The 27,807-nt window shown below is 38.8% G+C and overlaps 1 protein-coding gene across 4 annotated transcripts; it reads right to left on the bottom strand.

The window, feature by feature from the left end:
* Nucleotides 1-21: 21 nt before the first annotated feature.
* NCBP3 (nuclear cap binding subunit 3) lies at nt 22-18,934 on the bottom strand. 4 transcript variants are annotated; one of them, XM_058164616.1, is made up of 13 exons: nt 18,688-18,934; nt 17,824-17,889; nt 13,964-14,069; nt 12,513-12,638; nt 12,170-12,286; nt 10,858-10,931; nt 10,308-10,416; nt 9,253-9,352; nt 7,889-7,995; nt 6,450-6,744; nt 3,372-3,529; nt 2,827-2,991; nt 22-1,551 (listed from the first exon to the last, which is right to left on the bottom strand). In XM_058164616.1, the coding sequence occupies exons 1-13, from the start codon at nt 18,868-18,870 to the stop codon at nt 1,316-1,318; spliced, it is 1,842 nt and encodes a 613-aa protein (XP_058020599.1). In that variant the 5' UTR covers nt 18,871-18,934; the 3' UTR covers nt 22-1,315. The 4 variants fall into 4 exon arrangements, with proteins under 4 accessions (XP_058020599.1, XP_058020598.1, XP_058020600.1 ...); XM_058164615.1 differs by having other exon boundaries at nt 12,170-12,295; nt 18,688-18,932; XM_058164618.1 differs by having other exon boundaries at nt 1,312-1,551; nt 2,874-2,991; nt 12,170-12,295.
* Between the last annotated feature and the right edge of the window lie 8,873 nt (nt 18,935-27,807).

Here is a 27,807-nt window from a genome sequence, read left to right as displayed (position 1 = left end):
CTTACAAGGTTTGTTCATGGAAATAGTTTCTAAGTCATGTACTGCTCTTCTGTGTCATAAAACTCCAAACTAATGATCCAAAGCCCCCAAGTTGCGGAGAAGACTGGGGAGAGCTGTCATTTTGTCAAAAGGAAAAGACGGAAGACCCAAGTAATGTATTACATATTATGGCACTAAAGAGGTACATTCCCTGCAGAAGTCTAGCAGGTTGGGAAGAATGTTTGCTACATGTCTTACTGGCCAGAAACTTTTAAAAAAACACCTGTTTCCTGTATTGGAAGAAGCAGGGACATGGGAAGCTGCCCAGATAAAAATTATCACTTATCCGTCAAGGAAAGAGTAAAAGAAACAATACAATTTAGGGGATACGGAGAAGACTCTACTACAGATATCTATATCATGACAGCAATAATGACAAAACATATGCACACCTCCAGTAACAGGGCTATGATTCACCAGAAACTAATCTTCACTTCTGCTCACCTCAAAAGGCTTTTATTGGAAGCTACGCCGAGATCCATTAATCTATTTTATACACATGCACACGTGGATGAACGTGCGCATGCACATACTATATATATAGTGCATATATATATATTTATATATACAGTATATATATAATGCATTCTGCATATATAAAACCACAATAGTAGCTGTTACTGTAACCAACAAAACTGCCACAAATAGATGTGTGTGTGTTTATGTCTGTACGTGTGTGTACACACACACATACATAAATTAATATTCCCACTGAGCATTATACACATGGATATTATTTTTTAAGTTATTTTTCCATAATGAACAAAAAGTATACCTTTTAGGATTTCTCATATGTTCATTTTAGGTAAGAAATTTCTCTCCAATATAGAAAGCCAATTCTAATGAAATCACATCCAGGAACTGCTGATACTAACAGAGAAAAAAGATTTTCATTGTCCTTTCTTGAATTTACATTCATGGTCATTCTGGAGTGGGAGAAGCAGAAGCAGAGCCAGCCCTAATGGCTAACCAGAGAAAAACCAGAAAGGCAAAGTTGATCAACCCAGAAAGTTCTGTATCGTTTTTGGAGTATCAGAATCTTGTTTCCAACTTAATGGAAAGATACAAGTCTTCTATAAAACTTGACTGCTTCCTAAGGGGACAACACACACACACACACACACTGCTAAAGTCACCTCTGCCATGCAAGGACATCTCATATTAGAGATTCCTTGAAACATGGATCAGATGGTTTGGCAGAGGAAGGCTCCTGGGCCCAGGCCAGACAGTCAGTTTGGAGCCATTAGAACAGTCTCCAAGGATGCACTAAAAGCCATCATGATTCTGTGTCCGAGCCTGAGCTGCTCTCTTGACTAATTTCAATCTGCAGTGACGGCAAGTTATCAAGTCGGCTTTTCTTCTGACGGGACTCTTCTTTTTCTTTAATGAGAGCCCCCCATGCCCGCTGGAGCTCAGAGTCATCATCTTCTGGTGACTCTGATGATTTTTCTGCTCTCTCGGGGACTTTTTCCTGTGTCTTTGATGCAGATCCCAAACGTGTCCGTAGATTTGCTGTCATTGTACAAAGAGCAGAATGTAGTAAGAATTGTATGCAGAGAAAAATCATGCTCTAAAACAGGTGTTAAGTCTTCAATGATATAATCCAAATTAAGGTTTTACATTCACAATGTACTCTGAACAGTAAGAATAAAGTATTGGGCATACATATGGCTTCTCCTGGGGTAATACCTCATGTACTTTGTATCTCAACCTACAGCTGTTAAAGACTTCCAGAGTGGTTTACATAATATCCACCATTTTTTACATTTTTCTCTCCCTATCCTTACCACTACATATTAATTACAGCCTAAGTAATTGATAACCTATTTTTTTTGCCCACCTCCCACATTTATTTACCAGAGAGAACTTTAGGATCAGAGTTTTTCATTCTGTATTTCATTCCAGATAAAATGGCAAAATGCAACCCTTTCTTTAAACACCGAAACACAGATCTCTTTTGAAGGTAGTGCTAAAACTTAGAGAACAAATGGGTATTACTATTCCCAGAATCTCTCTCTGAAGAACCAGACGTTGGTAAATGATTTTTTTTTTACCATTCCCTTTGAGCAAGATTAACCCCAGGGCTCTCACCCATAAGTAAGGACACCAACACTCATTCTATTTGTGTGTCTGAATGAGTATGGTATAGAAAATGCTATTTTTTTGAATTTTTCTATTCAAATCCAAATAGCTAAGGAAGCCTAAGGAATGCGAATGGCCAGGAAAACCTAAAGAATCCAAATTGCCAAGGGAGCCAATGACTCTAAGTGTGGTTTCCCCAATTTTCAGTGAATGAATTGATCTGATGTACAGAATTAGTAACTTCAGCCATATTGTTTTTATAAACTTTCTTCTTGAGATAGATTCATTTATTGTACAGAACTAATTCAATGTACTCTAATCTTTCAGAGAACCAAAAACACTTTATACCTCAACTTACAACCATTTGTTTAATGACCGTTCAAAATTATGATGGTGCTGAAAAGTGATTTACAATCAGCCCTTGCACCTATGGCTGTCATAGCATCCCCTGCAGCTGAAGACACAGTGACCATCTCAATCAGCATCAGAGTTCAGCACACATTTCAACCTATGCTTCCCAGATCACTGCTTAATAATGAAGCTACTGCATGACATTACTTTGCATGCTGTCTACCTCAATGGAGAGTTACTTACGATTTTTATAAAAAAAGAAGAACCAACTAGTGCTCTGCTTACACCCTTTGGCCATCACTGCTTCTATAAGCAACAGAAAAGTTGACTGACAGAACGCTGCACAGAACTGACCAGATTTCTTCTCTCTGGTATCTGAATAAAGGCCTTTCCCTTCTTGCCTGGGGATTCCTAGACGACTATGAACATCAGACATAGGCTCACGGTGAGATGAAGAGATACTGCTGGGCTGAGGTGCTTCTGGTGAATGTGGCCTCTTGCCAAGCCTCTGTCGGACATCTGGAAACAATACATGGCTAATCATGCATTTAATTTTACTCTGCTTACTAACACTCATCATCCCAATGAAGAACATAAGCATTGTTATTAAGCTGAGTATACCAGTGGTAGTACATGATCCTAGAGCCTGATGGGAAGAAAACTGGGTGTCTGGGTATGTGTGTGTGTATACATGTACATGCGGTATCAGGAGGGTGAATGATCTGAAACTTCATAAAGGTGGCCCAAACCAACAATGCCATCTCTGGGTATCTAGCATTTGAAAAATAGCCATGTTGTTCATCCTATTTATTCTGAATTATACAAGTAATACAATGTTACAAAAGAGCTCCTCCAAAGCAGAAGTAAATCTGGACAACCAACAGCAAAGGATCCTTTACCTGATTTCACAGAGCTCAGGGGCTGATGCAGGCCGGGGCTCCCGTGTCTTTTTTCTTCCAACAGCAGTCTCACATCGGTAACTTTCTCTGAGGCTCCTTTGCTTCCAATACGATTCTTGATATTGCTGGAAGCAACACTGTCTGCTCTCATTGAATTCCTACATTAAAAAAAAAAACAACTTCCATGGAAACTGCAAGCTCTACAAACTCCACCAGAATGACTTTTTGTGTAAAAAGTGTGTAGTTCAATGAGAACAGGTAAATCTGTACTTCCAAATCAAGGTGCCAGTTGCTCTGGAGTGAGAAGGTGCTCCAATCTCTGTTCTGCTGAACAACTCAAAGCCAAGAAAAGATCACCCACAGGCTAGCTGAAGTCCTTAACACCAGGGAAGACTTAAATATTGGCATGAGCAAGGATTTCCCACACATGATAATCAACGTGAGAGGACAGGAGCCTCGGCACTACAACGTGTGTGTATATCTTGACCAAAATAAGATGTTTGAGTCCTCCCAGGCAATTGCTGTTCTGCCCATGTCTCACCATTCTCTAAAGCTGTGGAAAAAATAACCGTCAGAAGTCTGAATCAAATGAAATCTGAATTGGGTGGATTTGGTGTGAAAACCATTGTTTGGAGCATGGCTTAGTTCAAAAATTGCTTTAAATTGACCTATTTTTTTTTTGTTTTACAGCAGGGGTCTCCAACCTTGTCAACTTTAAGACTTGTAGACTTCAACTCCCAGAGTACCCGGGAGTGGAAGTCCACAAGTCTTAAAGATGACAAGGTTGGAGACTCCTGTTTTACAGAATCCATATGTGACTTTTCTGTTTTCCACAGAAAGATGCATAAAGTACAAAAATAAAAGTTGGTCTAAATTAATAAAAAGGTTTGCTGGACAAAAAAAATAAATAAATCACAAAAAAAATTGTATGCTGCTAGAAGCTATTTTAAGTCTGGAAGAATAAAAATGAAGCATCTACATTCCTTCTTATAAAAGTGAATTATTAAAATGATTACATTAACTTTTATATATAATACTTCATTGGATCATGAAGGACCTAGAACTTTCTAGAACATACAGAGTATTTAAAACTAACCATGTGGAAATAAAATCAATTATACATTACATTCCTATTGCTAAAATACGGAATTTCATACCGTAAAACTATTATTTAGGTTGTATAACTGTATTGTAACCTAATATTTTAATATAGAAACAAAGTTTTATTATAACATACATACCTATGTGTGATTTGTTTGAACTTTAGTAACAATGGTACAACTAACTTTAGTAACTAACTTTACTTCTGCAATGTGTCAATGAGAACCAGGACCTATTATCCGATTATAGCCTTATATTCTGCTTTCTTTTGCATATTGTTAGAATTATGTTTATTTTATTTTTTAACTTTTATGAGATGATTTCTGGAAACTCTAGGAAAAATGTATAGTCTGTCTTGGCAATCCAATATGGAGCCTTCGGTACCATGGACAGACTATCTGGTGTGAGCAAATGTATGATTTGGTTACTGGTAGGAAAGTTCAGATGCACAAAAATTGAGGAACACAGGATGAAAGAAATTACTGATGTCTTCAAAGTCCAGAAATATAGGAACATAACCAATCCATATACAGGTACTTCTTGAGTTATAACTATTTCTTCAGTGGCTGATTATAACAGCAGTGAATCAGGGGGATTTATGATGTCTCCTCAAAAGTCATAGCATTCCCATGGTCATGAGATTGTGATTTGGATGTTTGGCATTTGCTGCTGCTCTTTTCTCTCGAGGCGCATCTGGGCGGTATGGGAATTTGTACTCTAGCCCCTGCCTGCCTATATTCTATAATGCCCACCCAGAGCACCCACTGGCCTGCCCATAACACTTGTCCACTGGCCTGCTTGTCTGGGAACACAGTTTCAGCATTCAGAGCCATGGTGGCACAGTGGTTAGAATAGAATATTGCCGGCTAACTCTGCCCATAGCCAGGAGCTTAATCCTGACCTGAAGGTCAGGATTAAGCCTTCCTTTCTTCCAAGGTCAGTAAAATGAGAAGCCAGACTGTTAGCGGCATTATGCTGACTTGTAAACCACTTAAGAGAGCCCTATAAAGCACTATGGGGTAATATATAAGTCTAAATGCTATTGCTATCTCTACCCACGTCACGTTTACAAAGTCCTCATGTAACAACGGAAACGCAGACAACCCCTGCTAAGTGATGTGGTCAAATGATGTTGCATTTTATGACAGCATCGTTTAGCAATAGAAATTCTAGTAGCCGGGGGATAGTATCTTTACTGCCACTTTGAAAATATCCCTGCATAGAATCAACAACGAATGAGAATCTAGAGTAGAATGCCAATTAAATATGGCAGTGGCATCAAACACATACATTATAAGATGTCACATGTATGTCATTCATACAAGTGTCTGTAAAGTGCGAAAACAAAGAAGGGCTTCTTCACAGATGCTAGAAAAGATACTGATGAATTCCTTTCAACTGCATATTTTTAGTTTCTCCGAAGATAAAGCGGTAGATCTTATTCTTTCTTAGAATTTAATCTAGCTGATTAAAGATATCTTTTTCCCTTCACAACTTCTTTCCTTACCTGTCTTAATTTTTTGCACTATTATCACCTTTATGTAAACCTGAACAATCTAAGAATCTTGAGCTTCCACTAGAACAGTGTTTATATTTAAATATTTAGAAGGCTTATGTGTGTTTACAATATGAATGGAACAGGCAAAGAAAATATATTTGAATATACTCTTTCATCTTTTGAATTTAATATCATTTTTTCCAAATTAGTTTTACCCTCAAATAATTTCTCATTTACCTCTTACCTTGTGGTCAGTTACATTGCAATTGCTTCATTTATTCTGCTTTAAATTGATCATTTTATTTCATGTCTGTTTTTCCATATCATCAGTGTGCCCATAATCCCAACATACTTAAGCTTGAACCAGTTTTCTTCTTTTATGCAGTCTTAATTTGATGGTCAAACCTCATCAGTTCACCAAAGTAATCTAGGATTAAGAGATAAAGGAACCCAGCTTTTTCAATGTAAACCAGCCTTACCTAATGCTCTTCAACTGAGACTCTACTTCATCCGCATACATAGTCATTTTCATGCTTTTCTTGGGGGAAGGAGTAGAGATCATCTTCAACTCAAGATCATAGTCCATTTCATCAGAATCAGATTCGCTAGCACTGGAACGCCGAGCACTCCGTTCCCGAGACTGCTTGTAAGCCTGCAGTTCATCTCTATATTCCACAACTACACGATCATCCTCATCCATATATTGATCATCATCATCATCTTGGTCCTCTTCCTCCTCTTCCTCAATTGGTTCTTCAGGCACATTTACTAATCCTGGAAGGCAAGAATGATCTTTCTAAAAAGGCTAAAACTGCACCCAGCATTTTATGTGTGAAAATAATTGCATACAAAAAATAAAAGTCTTTCATTAGGTGGCACGGGGAGTACCTAAAAAGGAAGCCAGATGTGACCTCAAAAAATAAGAATTCAGTAAATATTTTGCTGGTTTAGCGCAATTCCTCTTTCCCAAATGACTTCTGTTGACACCTAAGCACCTTAGAAATCTGTTTTGCTAATTTCCGTGTTAAAGAATTCCCTGTATCATGAATTATGATAATAAATAAAAGCCTTTCTATTACACCAGTAATGATTGTGGCAAGTTAATATGGGAATAGACCACCTTCTAATGAAAAGAAGATAACCTCTATTGTCGTTTTTCTGTATACACAATGGCATACATTAAAATGAAATTCCGATGCCCGCTCTCAAAAGAAAAAACGCCATCCACCAAAAAACGTCACCATCCCAAGGATAACAAGGTTTCTTAGAAACCTAGAAAAAGAGCTTAAAAAGTGCAACATTGGTCACCAGATATCAGTATAAAGGTCTCAGTGTAAGTTTTCTGTATAAAGAAGTAAAGAAATAAAGTTTGTTCCCTGGTTGGTTGGTTTTTTAGTTTGCTCATACATGTCATTTGTATGCGCAGATTCTTGGTTGTTTTGTTTTGCAAGAATTAAATTCTAAAGTCTGAAACAATATAATTAGTTTTATCTGAATTTGAGGCTGAATGATGAGGCCAACTCCTCCCTTAAAATATTTATCTAGTGTTTTTTTCCTATTTGGGTTATTTGCTCCATACGATTACTTGGATTCTTAAACTATCTTGGCCTATATTCCAGGAACAACACTTTCTGTTGCTTTTAGAGAGGAATGAAATCACAGTCCCAAAACCCAGTTCTTCCTTCCTATTTTGATTTCACTACGCTATTCTATAATGCGGATAACTGTTGTTACTGGAGAGTCCATAGTGTACACATGTAAAATTAGGTAGTGAAGCCTTTATGACAGAAGAAAAAATTTACGCATACACGATTCATACACCAGTTTTATATACCTACTCCAGTTTTATAATGTACAACAGACCAACTGTGTTGGAAGTAGTTATAATTTGCTTGCATTACAAAATGTTTTTACTTACCTGAATGATGATGTTTATAAGGGGGTGTCAGACCAACATCATCCCCAATGAGGGTTCTTTTTTTAATTACATCCCGGTGAAGTCGGCGTGAATGATACCTCCGCTTCCTGCAAAGACAGAAGATTTACACGTATCTCATGCACCAATGTAAGTTTTTCCTATAACCGTCCGCTAAAAACTGGCCTTGTAAATATAACCAGTGAATTTTTGATAAGGGATGATTTGGTTGTGCCCCCATCCATTTGCAAATGATCCAGAAAAATGATGATCTTTCACATTCTCTTTTGTCACTACTATGAAAAAAAACACACGAAGCTTCGTTATGGTTATAGTTCAGTGTTCTGTGAGAATCCAGAAAGTGTTCTAATGGGTCATATGAACCAGACGACTGTGTTATACCATAACACAATTTACACTTGTTTAATCATAGCATAGGTGGCTCAGGGGCTAGGATGTTGAGCTTGTCAATCGAAAGGTCGGCAGCTCAGCGGTTCGAATCCCTAGTGCTGCTGTGTAACGGGGTGAGCTCCCGTTACCTGTCCCAGTTTCTGCCAACCTAGCAGTTTCGAAAGCACGTAAAAATGCAAGTAGAAAAAATAGGGACCACCTTTGGTGGGAAGGTAACAGCGTTCCGTGCGCCTTTGGCGTTGAGTCATGCCGGCCACATGACCACGGAGACGTCTTCGGACAGCGCTGGCTCTTCGGCTTTGAAACAGAGATGAGCACTGCCCCCTAGAGTCGGCAACGACTAGCACATATGTGCGAGGGGAACCTTTACCTTAATCATAGCATGTTAGGCAAATATGCTGTTTGCTACGAACATAGTAATTGTATTTTGTTAAATCAAGATTAGCCTTAGCATATTGTGTCAACTATTACAACTAAGAAACCTGTTTTCCCCCCAACCCAGATATACCATACATATTAATTTGATCTTGCAGATATGGCAACTTTTCAAATTACAACTCAAAATTATATGGAGTCTAGGAAACTATTCTAGATATTTCCTGAATCCAAGAACGTTCCTATTTTCAGTATTCCTGAGTATTTATTTCTTGTGCTGTCTGCTGCAGTTCTTCTACTTGTAATGTCTTCTTGTAATCAAGCATGTACCTAATTCCACATCCCAAGAATATAGTAAGATGGGCCTGGACTAAAGACAGCCCTTAATGAACCCAGTGCACTAACTGATGCTGTTATACAGAATGAAGAGCATACCGAGATGTTTCCCATACATCTTCCTGGCCTGACAAGAGACATGAGATATGGGAAATGAAAGATATTTTCAAAAAAGGAATCGGGCTAACATAATAGCTCATATTTTGGATAATGCAATTTCCAAGGGGTATCTCTCCCCAGCTCACCATGAGTTGCTCAAGATGCCTTTCATGCCTCCATAATTAGGATTTCCATATTTCATGTAATACTGACTTCTCCTGGCAGCCCCAAGCTCCTTTTTGTCATCTGTAAGAGTAGCACAAATACTAAGTGGATGCTGGAACGTTTTACATTATTGGAACTATGGAACCAATCACAATTTTTTTCCTTAGTGGGAATCAATTTCAATGGCTAAAATGTAACCCTAATCCTTTTTAATATTGTGGGTTTTGTTTTGTTTTTTAACTTGAAACAGATGGGCTGTAGAGGTTTACTATCTAAACATGAGTGTTATTTCTCTAAAAATATTTTTAAAAGACATAGAAAAATGAAAAAAAAATCACAATCACATTTCACTGCTGTGGTCTCATGCAGTCCAGACAGCTGATACTTGATCTACAAAGAAAGCTATGAATCAGAGTGGAAAGCATTAGGAAAGATTAAAAGATGAGACGAAAACCTACCTAGATAAAACTCTTTCTGATACACTTGATGACTATTAAAGAGATGGACTTCTCTTCACTAGCATCCTTGTTATGCAGAGCCTTCCAGAGAGGATCACTTGGCACCAGTGGTGGGATTCTGCCGGTTCTACCCAGTTCGGGTGAACCTGTAGCTGCAGCTGCTGAAGGCTCCGCCCACCCACCTGGATATCATCACATCCTTTTTTTTATGCTCTTCGCATGCGCAGAAAGTCCTGCACATGCGTGGAGGTGGCGCGCGCGCAGGTGGTTGCTCACATTTGCAAACTGGTAGCTAAGATAAGTCAATCACCCCTGCTTGGCACCCATACTTTATTTCACATTACATCTTATGAACAAGTTTTTTAAATTCTTAAAATATTTTACAAATTTACAAATGCTTTTAATTTTGAAATTTCTGTGAAAATTTTGGTTTATTACTATATAGATGGGAAATAGCTAATTCATTATATTTCAGGCTTCATTAAAGATTTCTGTGGACCATAAAATTAAAGACAAACATTGGGCCATAACTATGCACTGTGTTCCAATGGACTCTTTGTATAGATCAAGCTCTTTACCTCTAGTGGCAAATCTCATGAAGAGCTTATTGCCTTTGGCCAGCTTACTGGCTGGACGAAGATCATTACGCAAAAGGGAATCTTCTTCCACTTGGGATAAAGTGTCCAGCTGTAGAAAAAAAACACCACACATTTCAGGCTAGTATTTCAGGAGTTACCATAACAAAAGAGGGCCTGATAACCACAAATATATTGTTCTATTTCAACTCAAGATCTCTCTGCTTGAAGAAACCAGCCCAGTTTTTGAGTCTGTGTTCACTTTTTATTCAGTTCAATGAAATTGCGAAATGATATACACGTCTTTGAGAGGAACACGAAGCTCAGCTTAAGGGGCCTGTTTTGGTCTAATACACAGCCAATCACAATTCCTATGTTATAATTACATTTTATTGGAGGTTGTCAATGAAACTCCCCCCCCCATGGAAAATTAGATTGCAGATACTCATTAGTCATATTCTGTTATTCATTTCATCTTTCCCCAATATGGGTACTCTTCAGATATGCAGAACATCTCCCAGAATCCCTCAGCTACCACGGTAATTGCGCTAACCTCTGTATCACTTGGATGATCATCTTCTACCTCACCTTCTTCTGTTTCATCATCTGAGCTTTCCTCTTGTTTTTCTAAAATAAACCAAATATATATTTTACAATCATTACCGTTTTGTCTATACTTAGTAAACAGTGCCTTACGGTAGTTGATTATCCAGAAGTGCCAAAGACAGAAGTCATGAGATGAAGCAGGATTTCTCTACAACAATGAAACTTAGCTGGCTTTTTTGCACTCTAATATTGATTCTCCAGGTTCCCAGCAGTAAATCCACGTAGAACTCAGAAAAGGAAGAGGAAGATGAGCCTCACAAACTGAGCCACACTTCTTATGAAAGAAATACATTTTCTACCTAGTACCAAGTAGCTCAGGGACAGAGGATCTGGTTTGCATGCAGATTATACCAATATCAGTCCAAAGTATTCAAGCTTACAAACTTTTCAGACAGTAATGCCATTGGAATTATTAGTTGGCTTTAAACCATGGAAGAGCATAGGAAACACTCTTGCATTAGGAGACCCATTACCTACGTCATCAAAAAAGCACAACAAAGAATGTTCTTTCTGCGCCAACTTAGGAAGCTCAAACTGCCCAAGGAGCTGCTGATAATAGTTCTACAGAGGAATTATTGAGTCTGTCATCTACACCTCTATAACTGTCTGGTTCGGTTCTGCAACCCAACAAGACAGACACAGACTTCAGAGGATAATTAGAACTGCAGAAAAAACAATGGCTACCAACCTGCCTTCCATTGAGAACTGTTGTAAGTCAATAACTATCTGTACAAGCTCAGCCAAACCAATAAGCCACCTCAACTTATAAAAAAGACTCAGGAGATTCAAATAAAAATATTTAATTATGAAGAGAAGCAGCTGAACCAAAAGCAAAAAGATAACCAAGAAATCTCTCTCTCCCTTCTTTTTGCTTTCTATTTGTGTAAAAATGAAGTAAAGGCTTAGGTCTTATTAGCACTAAGGCCCTGCAACTGAGTTGATTCTTCTGAACATGCCCCCTGCTTCACATGTTCAGTCTCCTTTATTATGATCAGTAGTTTTCTTGAAAATCCTTTTCAGTCTTGTTATCTAAGGCCTTTTCACACTGGTAATAAAAGAACCTTCTATAACTGAAATATATGTACAACATTTATAGGTAGAAGCTCATACTATGATCTCTGCAAGCAAAACTATCACTGGAACTGCACTGGTGGTTTCAGCAGTGAATTTCAGAATCCCATGTAACATCAATTAACATGTGCCTAGGTGTACCATACAAAATCCAAAATCCTGTGGCTAAGGAGCAAAGCGTCTTTTACCTTTCTTTGTGGAGTCTTCTATTTTCTTACAGTTTTCTTGGGGTTTTATTTTTGCCTCACTAGGCATAGAACTCATGTTGATGAGTGCTCGCGTCGCTGTTACTTCATCAAGCCAAACTACATTGCCTCAAAAGGAAGAAAAAAATTCAGTTAGTTCCCAAACTACAAACACATAATGAAAAATGCAATAATCTGTCTCAAGTGTGAGAGAAATGTCATAAGGAAAACCTTTTCCATTCCCATTATAAGTTTAACAGAAAATAAAGATGACAATCCCCATAGAATACATCATCTTTCTGCTTAAAACAAATTTACGGTAGTTTATTTGCTCTCAAGTACTTACAAGATGTGTCATCCAGCCACTCAATGTGAGCAGGGGGATATTCCTTGAAATAGGCAAAAATATCCTGAGTGCTCATTTCATCAACACCATAAATATATATGGTATCTAGTCGCAATTTGGGAATGGCTGCAAGAAATTCAAAATCTAGTCTAAGTGTCAGCAACTAACAAAAGAAAAATAAGGCAAACAAAACAAAAAACATCAGGCAACAATGCAAATAAATCAGCTTCCCGTCACTTTTTTGAAAGTTCAAGAAAGCACAGCAGAGCTCAAAAAAGAAAGAAAGGCTGCTTTGTCCTATCATCAGGGAGATTTATCTAGACGAAAAACCTGGAAAAGGATTCCTTTTGTTCCCTTTTCCATAGTCCACCTTGGACTATTTCCCTAATGTAGGCATAAGAAGGTTAAAGGAGTGAAAGGGGGTCATCATTCTTTTGAAAACAGTGAATAATGCACATTTTAAAAATCTATTCAGATATAAATCCTGTTAAATTCAACAGTTATTTGTTCTCATTTAACGATCACAGGACCAACACTTGCATAAGAAAGAAACAAGACTTTAGCTTTTTCAATGTGAGCGTATTTCCATGTAAAATTAAATGTCCTGAAGTTCACTTCTGACATCTTCCACTATTATACCATCCTAGATCACGGGTCTCCAACCTTGGCAACTTTAAGTCTGGGGGACTTCAACTCCCAGAATTCCCCAGCCAGCAAACCTATCCTAGATGGACTAATGATTTGACACAGTACATAGCAGGTAACTATGTACTAGAATAGACATTTATCCACCTACTACTGTGTCAGACTTGCTTCAGCTTGAACCTCTAAGAATGATCCTTAACTCCTTTTATTGAGAAAGACAGTTTACTAGAGGTCAAGGGAATTACAGTAATGCATAGCCAGAACTGAGAATTGTGCGCCAAATTCCCCAAATCTAACTTTTCCCTCCCTCAGTCGCCTCCCATTACTGGGCCCTCATGTCCTATCAAACTCAGACAAGACGTTTTCCAAACAGTCACTTCAGATGTAGGTTTGGTATGCAGCTGCATTCCGTTCCCAGCCAGTTGTCCTTGAAGTCCATCTCAGATACAGTGAAGTTTCATTTCCCCGAAGCATCCCCCCTCCCAAGTTCATGGCAGCTGATACAGAATAGTTGAGAAGCGCAAGCGTGAGGTGGCAGCTGATACACTGTTTCTACACAAAGTGCCCGATTCCCAAATTGGTAGCACAACTGCCCTACTTTACTAATTCATTTGCTGAAACTAAGAAATGTATCATTTGGATTCTTTCCTCATTATACAAAGTTCTCCACTGAAAAATACACTCATTAAGGAAGATCAGTTGTGCATTTCATCCAACCTGAAAGACCAAAACACCAATAGTTTTACAAAGCTCAGAGCAAATAGGAAGATTTTGCTTTTTTTTAAAGAGCACACAATTCTCGGTACCTTTCTTCATCATATCTCGATCCAGCGTTACATTTCTTTGAGCAAGATTGATTTCTCCACGAAAATGAAAACGTTTTGCTCTCTGTTCCTTCTTCTCAATTGCTTCCTACAAAAAGGGAAAAAGAGGTGATTGAACATCCAAGTGACTGGTAGTAACAGCACCTGATAGCTGCTTTGCAAAAAAACCAGAAAAGACACTCATACTTCTTAAAACCTAAATTCATTTTTGTGTGTGTTGCTCTGCAGTATTTCAACATTACCTGTACGAAATAGCAGCAGAAATTATGGCCTGGTGCTTTATGCAGTATAACTGGAAAAACAACTTGCTCCTTCTATCAAGTCTCCATGTGATGCAGAAACATTTGGCTTTTCCTGACAGAAGGGAATGATGTGATTGGGAAATAAAATCCAGGCCACCATTCAAAAAGGTTCTGAATAAATCTAGACAGTTACAATTTTTCATATTCACAGCAGGAAGATAGGTAGCTTCCCATTTAAGAAAAATATGCAGAAGCCTGATTGTTTCAGGATACAAAATCTTCCCATAAATTGCTTCTTGCAATAAAATATCAGCTGTATTCAACAGCTTTGCTAAAACTGGGGATGAGTCCAGCGTACCATAGCCCAGTCTCTGCAAATAACTATTAGAGTAATTAATCAGAGAAGCTGATGATAGATGACAGGAAAAAGCAACAATTTCCCAGTGCAGGCATACTGAGACCAAGTTCTTGTGTCAAATGTTATTTTCAATTATTCGAATATCACAGTCCCATTTAAATACTGATTGTATTTGGGAATGGAAATATATTTCTTCAAGCTCAGACTTATGTATGGAGACCAGTCAACTATGAAGGAAGCTCACACTGAGATTCTAGCGAAAAAAAAATAATGAAAACTATTACATTTGCCTTTATATACTTATTAAAGAACATAATTTACAAAATTGCAAATAACACATTACTTGGATCCCGCCAAAACCCCCCCATTTTTAAAGGGGGAAGGCCATGCTCTTCTCGCCTGGACTACTGCAATGCTCTCTACATGGGGCTCCCCTTAAAGAGCACCCGGAGGCTTCAGTTGGTCCAGAATGCGGCTGCGCGGGTGATTGAGGGAGCCACTCGGGCTCCCATATAACACCTATCCTGCGCAAGCTGCACTGGCTGCCTGTGGTCTTCCGGGTGCGCTTCAAAGTGTTGGTTACCACCTTTAAAGCGCTCCATGGTTTAGGACCGGGTTATCTACAGGATCGCCTTCTGCCACCGTTTACCTCCCACCGACCCGTGCGCTACCATAGGGAGGGCCTCCTCAGGGTGCCATCAGCCAGACAGTGTTGGCTGGCGACCCCCAGAGGGAGGGCCTTCTCTGTGGGGGCCCCTACCCTCTGGAACAAGCTTCCCCCAGGACTTCGTCAACTTCCTGATCTCCGGACCTTTCACCGCGAGCTGAAGACGTATTTATTCTTCCGCGCAGGACTGGCATAGAATTAGTATTTGTGTTTGTAATTTTAAATGGGGTTTTATGGTTTATGTATTTTAATTTAGGGGCCAAATTTAATAAGTTTTTTAGCATTGTTTTTATTTGTACTGTATCCATGGATTGTTGATTTTATCTGGCTGTGCACTGCCCTGAGTCCTTCGGGAAAAGGGCGGTATAAAAATTAAATTATTATTATTATTAGAAATATACACTGGAGTGAAACTCAAATATACATTCATATAAAAATACAGTAAAACCTCCATAGTTGATCACCTCTCTACATTGACCACCTCCCCCTAAATTGATCTTATTTTCATAGACAGGGGAATACACCATATGTACACAATAGAAAGCCAACCTTTCTATACTGGCCACCTCTGTATTTAGTATATCTTGACCACCTGGACCTTGACACACGGTATTAATTTACTCTCTATAACTTGACCTGTTTAGTCCAGTCTGCACCAAGGGCAAGAAAAGTGAAATGCAGAATTGGAAACAATGAATTTCTTTCAAGAAGAGTATCAGAGAATACAATATTTTTGACTTTGATTTGGCAGTTTAACAATGATAATTATGAATTTATTTCCTAATACAAATTGCACAAAGGCTTAATCAATTATTTTCCCCTTTTCAGGATCAATTAAAAAATAGCCAATGGTAAAATGAAACAAATACACAAACAACACAGACATATGCAAGCAGCCAACAACAGCATGCGATTTACAATGGGTCTAATCATTGTGAAAGAAAAACACAGTTTTAAAGGGCAACAAACAATATTTAGCTACAATTATGAAGTAGTTGTATGAGAAAGAATCAGGTTTTGTTTTTTAAACTTCTTTGTCTTTTCTCTATGCAAATTGAGTTGTAATGGAAAAAAGAAGGAACTGAAAGAACTGACATAGAAGGAGAAGTTTGATCTTTTTTATGTTTATGTTTTCTGGAAAACAGTAGCCAAAGAATGACGGCGAAACATTTTGGTGTCAGCAAGATGACAGTAAGCAATATCCAAAAACATAAGGATGAGTACCTGGAGAGATACGATAAAGTAGAAATTTACAATGCAAAAGGCAAAACACTTCGCTGGATGAAGTCAATGAAGCCATGTTATGTTGGTTCAAACAAATGAGGGCCGTTAACGCCAGAGCCTCTGGGCCAATGATCCAAGAAATTGCTAAAATGTTTACAAAGGAGCTCCGGGTATCACATTTCCAAGTATCATCTGGTTGGCTTGAGAAATTTAAACTATGACACAAAATCTCCCAGAAAGTATTGTGTGGTGAATCTAAGTTCCAGTAGAAGTTGTTGAAGAGTTCATTGAAAAGTTTCCAGACTTCCTCAGTGGCTTCAAAGATGACATCTTTTAATGCTGACAAGCGTGGACTCTTTTTCAAGGTGATGCCTGACAGGAGCCTTGTTATGAGGGGTGACAAATGTTAAGAGTGGAAAACTTTCTAAAGAACATTTTGCAGTTCTGCTGTGCACTAGATTAACCGGAGAGAAGCTAAAATCTTTGGTGATTGGTAAATTGGCAAAGCCACGCTCATTCAAGAATCTGCAGCCCTGGAAAACTAACAAATCTAGAGGGATGACTGGTGCCCTATTTGAGGAGTGGATAAGAGGTATTGACCGAGAAATGAAGAAGCAGCCTGAAACAATACAGAAGTGCTTTAAGAAAGCTGAATTTGAAGAGCAAGATGTTGCTCTACCTCCCATGGCAGAATTCGAGGGAGTAGATTTTGAAGATTTTGTTGCAATGGATGATGATGTAGCGATGTGCCATGAACCTGACCCAGAAGCGATTTTCCAAACAGCATTGACCACAGTACAACCCAGCAGAAAAGTGCTGGAAGCAATTAATGAAGCAGAAGAATTGAGGACACAGAAATTCCAGACATTCCAAAAGAAGAGGATGTTAGTCATTTGATAATACAATTAGTCATTTGCTGTGGAAAAATGCCCAGGTATCCTGAATAGTATAACCAGTACTGAGAATGCTTTCTCTGCTTACCTTCATAAAAAGAATAAGAAACAAACTAAAATTGACTTTTTTTCAGAAATAATGATCAAATCATGAGGTAACAATACATACATAAATGTATTAATTTTGTATGATAAAATATTGTAAAAATGATTTTCCTTTGTTTTCCCTATGTGTTTCTGTATGACATTCTCTAATAAAAGCTGTACAATAAAATGAGGCACATGTATATAGTTCTGTATGTTGACCACCTCCATATGTTGATCACTTTCCTTCAGTCCCTTGAGTGGTCAACTTTCAGAGATTTTACTGCATGTATATATGTACGTCAATAATTCTGAAATTTGACATTTTCCAGGTTTCCAAAGTGAATGAAAAGCGTATCGCTGTCTGTAAATACCTTTGAAGTCACATCTATTCCAGTGATAAAGCTCCCAGCTTTGTTTTCATATCTTCTGCTAGTATCCTGAAATAAAACAATCATTAATATAACTACTGAACAAACTGCCTTTCAGTAGGGTAGCGTCCCCAATTAATGATGAAAGTTACATTTTCCTAATCTGAAGTTCTCCTAGAAACCCTGTTTTAACCTTTGGACATCTCTCAATTCCCAAAGATCCAAGCCAATTAAAAAGGGCCATCCAAGCTACCAAAAAACCACACACACTTCAGTTGCTCTTTCTTGTTTTTCTGAGGCTTCCTGTTAATTTTAAACTAATCTAATGTACTTTTTTCTTCTTTTTGAAGCCCAAAGTAAAGGACTGGTAAAAGTCTACCATTCCTCACCAGCCTATTGGGACTGCTTATTCCACAAGAGCACTGGGCACTTGTGAGCAAGCCGCCATTATGTCCTCCATACAGGGCTCTTTCAAGAGCCCATGGACCATCTCAAGATAAATCTCCTCAGCTACACTGCATTTTCTGTGAAATGACGAAGCCCAAGTAAGTAATCAGTAAATAAAACTCCCTTTTTAGTGCAAATCTGCCAAATCTCGGGAAAGCTCCTATCTGGGGCCAGGCAGCCGTGCAAACAGAGTTGGAAGCAGAAGTAGGAACGAGGGAAGAAAGCGAAGAGATCTTTTAATCAGGGTCGCCCTGCCTGTTTGTCAACATACGCGGGTGACTCCATTCATCCCTGACACAGCGAATTCAGTCTGCACATGCGCAAAGAGTGCCCTGTCTATCAAGCCTCCGGATCCAGGTTTGTGTGTCTAATGGCCTCCTGTGATCCCCTCCACCCGGCCCGTTTCCTCGGCTCCGTTACCGGCAGCAGCTCCCTCAGCGAGCACCCCACCGGCACGGCTAGCTCCTCTGCTGATGCCGTAGCTATCTGAGGCGAGGTGGTGGCGGGGGCTCCGGCCTGAAGCAACAGCTCGCCCTCCTCCACTTCCATGGGCTCCGGCTCAGTCGTCTTCACCGAAATACGGAGGCCCCGTACAGCCGCCATCGCCCCACAGGCCCTGCCGCCGCCGAAGGAGGGCGAGACCGGAAACAGGAACAGCGAAGGCGGAAATCATAGAGATGCGTTGACCGGCTGTGCAGAGCGCCACTCGAGGGAGGTGCTGCGCCCATCAGAGGGGCGGACCGTGGAGGGGACTTGAGAAATTATCCGTCGCCCCGCCTCATGAGATGGGATTTGATGTTATCGTGCCTCGCGGTTGCAGGAAAATAGGAAAAAGTATCTTTTTTTTAGGTTAAGTGAACCTGATAATTATTAATGTCACAATATATTGAACCGTAAACTGAGCAAACGCAATTTCCTATCAGCACATACACGTCCGGAGAGCAAAGCTGTTATTTTTGCAGTCTACGTCTGTTGGCCCTACACATAGCTTAATATGTGAACGGCGCAACCAGATATTTTAATTAATTAAGCGCATTACAGCAACTTAGTCATCATTTGCAATTACGTGACATTCACTCATCAAATTCCAAACTGCCTCAACAGAAGTATATAATGATTAAATATGCTGGTGTGCTACTATACAATAAAATAACTATATCCATTTTCAAGCTAAGTTTCTGTTCTTGTACAAAAACATACAGAAAAGATTATGAAAGTAGCAGTCAAGAATAACCATCAAAAATAATAATTTGGAAGCTAGTTTAACCTAACCAGGAGTCCCCAACTCCCAGACCATGGACTGATAGCAGTCCCTGCAGTGGTGGGATTCAGCCATTTCACACCACTTTGGGTGAACCAGTTGTTAACTTTCTGAGCAGTTTGGTAAACTGGTTGTTGGAAGAAATCATTAGGGCAGAGTACCGGTTGTTAAATTATTTGAATCCCACTACTGAGTCCCTGGCTCTTTTTTAGCCCCAAATGCCAGTGTCAACTTGATTATCACTATCAATATTCAAGAACTTTCAATTTTTGGTGAGTGCCTGGACTATGCAGTTTTCTTGGCAAGTTCTTTTTATTTATTTATTTATTTTATTTATTTTTATTTTTTTTCATAAAAAAGTTTTATTTTTACAATCATATCAAACAGCTCATCCAATGTACAGTTATATACAATTAGTCGGGTTGGCAAGTTCTTTTTAAAGTGATTTCCCGTTGCCTTGTTCCTAGGCCTGAGAGAGAATGACTGGTTCAAAATCACCTACCTGGTTTTGTGCCTAAGGTAGGATGAATTCGTGGTCTCCTACAGCTGGCTGCTTCAATTGCTACAGCAAAATGTCTCTATTCAAAGAATTAGCTCTCATATAGTTCCTTGTTTTTTGCAGCTTGAGTTCTGCCATCTATGAATTTGCTGGTTTTGTACCAAATGAATGAATTACAAATTCTCTGCTACTTCTGCTGAAAAGCAGTTTCATATGGCCCTTTTTATGGTTTTATTTCTTTGGATAGTGACACATTTTGTCTACTCCTATGCTAGGAGTAGCTATGTTATTAAACAGCAAATTAAACTTATACAGCATCTCATTTCAAATACACAAATAATAAAGCTGATTCTTATGGTTTTAATGTGGAACAATTTCAGCTACAATTGGTAGATTCCCTTGGAAACATTTCCCTTTCCACTCAATGTCATGAGTGGATGGGAAACACAACCACCAGTCATTGTTCTTAAAATGTTATTAGGTGAGCTCAGCCAACTATGGATGGATATCTAAGATCCAACTTCACGTTTCAAGTTTCCCAAGTGACAGGTTACCAGTGTTGAAAAAGTTATCCATGCTAGTAATTTGTGGTAGGAGGGATTCAGAATAAAGTCTGACAGAGCTCTCCCTTTTTATCAGGTGGCTTCATCCCATATGTGTCCTTTTTTATCCTATGTGTATCCTTTTTCTATTTCTGAAACCTTTAAACTATGCTTTTTTGAACATGGATTCTTCCAAAAGAATGTAGACACATTTCCAAAAATAGCCAGAATGACATGTCACTGGCACAAGGTACATTGAGCACCCTGTCCTAGAAAGGAATATAGACCAGACTCTTGTTAAGTGCAGTCCAGCTACAATATCTTCCAAACTGACAAATGGTCAAGGAAGCAGCAATGCTGACAGCTGCCAACACTCAGAAGTAGCCTGTAAAATAGATAAAATAGCATAGGAGTAGACAAAATGTGTCACTATCCAAAGAAATAAAACCATAAAAAGGGCCATATGAAACTGTTTTTCATCAGAAGTAGCAGAGAATTTGTAATATATTCAATTGGTTCAGAACCAACAAATTCATAGGTGGCAGAACTCATTTCTCTATCAGGAGAATGATCAATGCCAATTTTGTGACTTGCTTAAAGAGATAATATTGTGGCAGCAGAGCAATTCTGGGAATGGCAATCTCAATGCATGTAAGAGAACCCCGGGTTGTAAAAAAATCTACCCAACTGGTTCTGGATGGGTAGGATTCAGAAGTTGACTAAGGTGATACAAGTCAGGGGTTGTGCAAACTTTAAAATTTTAGGGCTTATTGCAAATTATAGATAAAATAACTACTTGCCATAAACATATAAATAGTCTCAGAAAAAGTGATCTTTCCACTTTTATCACAGTGAGATTCAAATTCTTTGACAACTTGATAGTTGGGACTTAAGATACGAAAAGAGATTCAGTTACCTTGGGACTGAAATTATGAGATTAATTTTGCAGACTGCTTGAATGCTTAACAATGCTTAATAAACTGGGACAAAATGTGGAGTATTCTTGAAGGTTTTCAAATGATGGTTGAATGGCTCCTTTCAAAGGTAGGATTGACAAATGTGGGCTGCGATGATCCAGGTGACCACTGGATGGCAACAAAGAGGATTTTCTGAGTAGTCTGCTTTTTGTAGTCTAGATCTGGTAACCCTAATTAAGAGCAACAGATTTCTTATTGAGGGTATTTTTCTTTTAGCTTAAATGCATGATGATGTGATTTTGTTTTGAAATATCCAGCTCTCTCGTGGTAAAGGAAAGTGCCTGCTCCAGTTGCTGCACTGGATTTTCTTAGAAAGGGGAATAGGCCATGCAGCTGGGACTTGGACCTTCTACTCATAGATATTTGTCTGGCTCTTGTTCTTGGCTCCATCCCAGGTTTCTCTGAGCTCTAGGCTAGGAAATGTTTGTCCCTCTTTCTCATTCCCCTCCCCACTGAAATGTTTTTAGCATGATATTTTAAGACTGTATGGTGATATGGCCAAGCTGCTGCTGCTGCTCCTCTGAATAGAAATGTCACCTCTTCACTTGACTCCTTGCTACTGGGGAAATGGTTAGAATTGAGTGAAATGGCCTTTCAAGCTGGCAAGTGCTTTGTCTTTTGAGATAAGCCTTCAGCTATGATGTTTGTTCAACTGGCCTAGCCTGGAGTCCTCCATCCTCTTCCTTTTGAAAAAGCTGCTGTGGCTCCACTGCAGACTTTACATTCTTCGCCCTTCACCATAGCAATTTATGAAACCCTTATGCAGCTTTCATCAGGTCCTGTTTATATGTACACTTGTACACACGACCTCTCATTCCTCCTTTTCATCTTGGCATGCAGACTTTTTTCATTTGCTTTGGAGATACGAGCACATACACTGAAGTCCCATTTTCCAGGAAGCCTTGTTTTTCTTCTCTGTAGCAGTCCCTGCCCTCTGGAATTATATTGCCCCTGAGATTTGAATGCCCTCTGTTTTTCATCCAGGCCTTCAACAAGGGAAAGGGAGACCCCTCACTCTATCGTGTTTTCTTTATTTCTTATGTTAATTTCTATGCTTGATAGTTGTGAGTTGAGCAGTACACAAGTTTATTACTACCTTCTTTTCCCCAAAATAAGACACCCCCTGATAAAGCCCAATCAGGCTTTTGAGCGCATGGCAATAAGGCCAATCACTTATTTCAGGGTTCAAAAAAATTTAAGACAGGCTCTTATTTTCGGGAAACATGGTATTATTATTTACCACCCTTCCCGTTCCACATTTTTCACTAGGCAGCCTTGAATATCCCATTGCTAAAATTATTTTTTCTATCCCCAGATGTCTTCTTTATTTTTCCTTCCCTCTCTGCCTCCCCACTCTTTCCCAGACTTTAAGTGTTACACAATCCTTCACATTTTGAGGATGAACATGCCCTGATAAATGCCAGTCTGAGGAGATGCATCAGACCATTTTTCAATTAAACGGTCATATGCTGCAGCATATAATGAAATTAAGGCAATACAAACAATAAAACTGCAGAGATCAATTGCAGCACAATTGTGGAAGGACAGCTAGATTAATCTCTGGTTATGAAAATTAGAAAGCGTCCAGTAGCACTTTTTGAGGCCAGACATTGTATTAAAAGGCATAAGCTTTTGTGAGCTGCAGCTCATTTCATCAAATGCATGGAGTGGCTTAACTACATTGGGATGAAATAAGGCAGTGGTGAAATCCAATTTTTTTTTACTACCAGTTCTGTGGGTGTGGCTTGGTGAGCGTGGCAGGGGAAGGATAGTGCAAAATCTCCATTCCCACCCCACTCCAGGGGAAGGATACTGCAAAATCTCCATTCCCTCCCCACTCTGGGGCCAGCTAGAGGTGGTATTTGCTGGTTCTCCGAACTACTTAAAATTTCCGCTACTGGTTCTCCAGAACCTGTCAGAACCTGCTGGATTTCACCCCAAAAATGGGGAATGGGGAATACATAGTGGTTATGAAGGTCGTATGGAGGTCAAATTATAGGTACATTATCAATTAACAATTGTAATACAGGTATTCTCCACTTTACGATCACAATTGAGCCCAAAATTTATGTTGTTAAATAAGACATTTATTAAGTGAGTTTTGCCACATTTTATGAACTTTCTTGCTACATTTTTTAAGTGAATCATCACATTGACTTTGCTTGTCAGAAGGTCGTAAAAGATGGTCACATGACCCTGGGACATTGCAACCATCACAAATATGAAGCAATTGTCAAGCTTCCTGAATGTAAATCAGCTGACCATGGGGATGCTGCAATGGTCATAAGTGTGATAAATGGTCATAAGTCACTTTTTTCAGTATTGTTGTAACTTTGAACGATCACTAAGTAAACTGCTGTAAGTCAAGGACTATCTGTTAAAAGCCCACTGAATTTGTTCAGAGTTTCTGAGATACCTGTGAAACCCTTTGATATATGTACGCTCAGGTATCTTATGCTCACTTGTGTTGATTTGGTTTGTTTGTTCTAAACTGCTACTTTGAGATCTGTAATAGAATTCTGGGAGGTTAAAATATTCTGTTTTTACTTGTTTTAAATCCCGATGTCAGTTGTGTGCCTATTAATTCTTTTGCACAAAATCCAGCCCGTATGTTCTAATAAAATCCAGAGGGTTTTGCCGGCATGTGATAGCATATATCACATTAGAACAATGCTTCCCAAATATTTCCTTCATTACTCCAAACTGTTTATTAGAAAATTTACCAAACTTTGAGGACTGGTGTTAAGCCCCTTCCTGAACAAATGTTTGGAACCCGAAAACCACCTACATTATAAAAACAGTATCACTGAATAATCTTCTGTTATTTCAACAAATTTCCATTGGTAATATACTCAATTACCATCTTAAAAGTAATACTTTGGGAGATTTCTGAATATATTTTAGCACACATGGCCATCTTTAAGTCAATTTAAATGTAAATATCCCTGTTGTGAAGAATAATGGGTTCATAGGTTGTTATTAAAAATAAAAAACACTTTTTTTATCCAATTCTGAGTAATTTATGCAGATTTCAGAAGCCTTGTATTAGAGGAAAAACATGTTAAGGCACCTCTAGCTTGGTGTGGAAAATTGTTGGAGCACATGATATGATGGTGATGTTGGGGTAAATATGGGCAAAGTAGACATCTGCTTTTGTTCTCACATTAACATATCCTGTTGTTTCTGGTTATTTGCGAGAATCTACTTCTGGATATTAATAATGTGTTTTGAGTTGTATGAACTATAAACTGTGGCTGCCAACCAGTGGTAATCTGTTGTTCTGTTTTTGAGGTCTGTTTTTTAATTGGCCCTCCTGGGAAAATGATCTGGCTCTATTCATTTGTACACTGATTTCTCTAGATCAGAGGTTCCCAATCTTTTTCGGTTTGCGGCTCCCATAACACTTCGGATTTTTTCCGCGGCTCCCTTAATAGGTACATCTGATTTTTTTTTAAATTTTTGTCTTTTTAAGGATTTGGAAATCTACTTTTTAGATCGTTAAGGTTAGGTTAATTGAAAAATAAATTAAATACGAGCTTTAAATTCACAATTTATTGAACATCGTTTAATGATTTAAAATTATTAATGGGATGGATGGGCTTGTTGTTCGCTGCACAACTTCTCAAATCTTGGAATAAAATTGGAAATAGCGACTCTCATTTCTTGCTCGACGTTAATTTTTGAGCGATATTTACTTTTTATTACCGCGACTGCCGAAAACCCAGTCAAGACAAATAGGACGTTGCAAAAGGAATTAATATTCTTAGGGCTTTGCAACTAAGCAGTGGGTATTCCTCTTTACTGATATCCAAAATCAGAAAGTTCCATGCTAACAAATTTTAACTTCAATGTTGTGTCGCAAGACAACTCAATAAGAGATTCTTCTTCTGTAGAGGTAAATTCTGATGGAGCTTTGGCTCTAAATGGGTCTTGAATCCAAGTAAATTTTTCAATGTTATCTGCTTCAAAGTATTTTTCGAACCATTTGATAAGCTGAGATAAATGATCTTCAAAAAGAGATTTTAAATTGCAAGACAAACTGATTTCATTGGAGGTTAAAAACTGGTGCAACAAGGGAAAGCAATCATTAAGATCATCTTCATTAATTTTTAGTTTCCATAGCTGTAATTTTTTTCTGAAAGCTGAAATCTTTTCTGTTAACTTTAAAATGTGCATATTGCCTCCTTGTAAAGAGAGATTCAACACATTCAACTTTTCAAAGATATCACATAGGTATGCGAGTTTAATCAAAAAGTCTGTTTCTACAAAGTGTTTGGCATACTCATGTTTTTCTTCTTCAAGGAAAGTGTATATTTCTTGCCGTAATTGGAACGTACGAGACAATACACCCCCGCGAGAAAGCCATCATGAGTGGCAGTAGTACAACAAAGATGTGTATTCACCTCCCATATCTTCACACATTCTTTTAAAAAATCTTGCTTTTAGTGGCCGTGTTTTTATATAGTTTACTATATTTACCACACGTTCTAAAACTATATTTAGTGGAGGACTTATATACTTTGATGCAAGTGCTTCTTTGTGAATGATGCAATGGGTCCAAACTGAATCTGGAGCTTTGTTTCGAATAAGCGCCTGCAATCCTCCATAAGAGCCGGACATCGAACAACCACCGTCAGTACAGACACCAACGCACTTTGTCCAGTCTAAATTATTTTCAACCATAAATATATTCAGGATCTCGAACAAATCCTGAGCCTTTGTACTTCCAGTAATACTTTTACAAAAGAGAAGGTCCTCAACGATTGAATTACCATCTAAGAACCGTACGTAACAAATCAAGTGTGCGTCCTTATTATTGTCTGTGGCCTCATCGAGTTGCAGTCCATATTCACTTCCTTTTAATTTTTCAATTAATTGTGCATTGAGATCCTCCCCCATGTGCTGAATTCTGCGACTGATTGTATTGTTAGACAAAGGGACATTTGAAAATAGTTTCACGACTCACCAATCATAATGTTCACTAAATCTACAGCAGCCGGTAGAATGAGTTGCTCAGCAATAGTATGGGGCTTTTTACACTTAGCAACTCTATATGCAACTTTGTATGATGCTAGCAAAGCATTATTTGGTATTGACATATGTTTATAAATGCTGCCTTTTTGTTGTTTTAATTCCATTAACTTTCTTTTAAAAAAGTTGTGAGGTTTACCAACAAAGTTAGAATGGTTGGTTTCTAAATGTCGTTTTAACTTACTTGGAAGCATACATTCCGGTGCCAAAACTTTCATGCACAATACACACTGTGGTCTCTATCATTTTCGTTTATTGATGTAAAGCCAAAATCCAAGTAACTGTCGTCATATTTACGACGCCGCTTCTCGGAACCCTTGCCACTAGTTTGTGGAACTTCGTCTATAGATTTAGCACTATCTTGATTATTCAAGTTTAATAAGAATTTGTCCATTTTAGGGTGATCAGAAAAATAGCTTTTGAAAAGTAACTTAACCACCACACTATTAAGTTAGCCCAACAAACAAAAACTTATGCGAGCACTGAGAAGGTGATAACAAACGAATAGAAATCTGACTTGTAACTGCGCATGCGCACTAGACGTTTCAGAAATGGCGCATCAGCGTTAGACCCAGCGGGCGCAGATATTAATTGAATATTTCGTGGCGCCCTTATGACGATAGCGCGGCTCCCTGGGTAGCCGCGGCTCACACTTTGGGAATCACTGCTCTAGATGGATCGATCAGTCTCTTAAACACCTGGTTTAATTTCATCAGTTGAACATCCTTGTCAGAACAAACACAATTGCAGCAAGGACCCTGGCTAAAGACAATAGTGTTTTGTTGTTAGACTGTATTCCCCTTCCTCATGCTGGGATTGAGAAAGCCAGTTGTTTTCTTCTGTGAGGATGTGGCTCATTCAGTTCCCCCCCCCCCGCAATCTTTCCTCTTTGCCCCCACGACTGCTTCATCCCCAGCCACAGATGCCTGCAGTGGAGCCTTCCTTTCCGTTAACCAGCCTTCATCTTCAATAAATGCCAGTCGGTAGGGGCAGGGAAGTTACCTTCAGCCACAAAGAATAAAATTGCTGGATATCAAAACATGTTTAGCAATGTACCTAATTCAGCTCCTAGAAATGGGAAAGTAAAGTGAAAGGATGAGGAGTTGTTGTGAAGAGGGATTCCTTTAGGCACAGCTAAGGTTGTGGGAGGGGAACGTTTGCTAAATATCCTTCTACCAGGGGTGAAATGCTCCCGGTTTGGACTGGATTGCGTGATCTGGTAGCGATCTT

Source organism: Ahaetulla prasina, chromosome 1 (genome assembly GCF_028640845.1).
Source record: "Ahaetulla prasina isolate Xishuangbanna chromosome 1, ASM2864084v1, whole genome shotgun sequence".
Lineage (NCBI taxonomy): Eukaryota > Metazoa > Chordata > Lepidosauria > Squamata > Colubridae > Ahaetulla > Ahaetulla prasina.
Note: the sequence above shows the minus strand (reverse complement) of the source record. Positions and strands in the feature narration are given on the sequence as shown.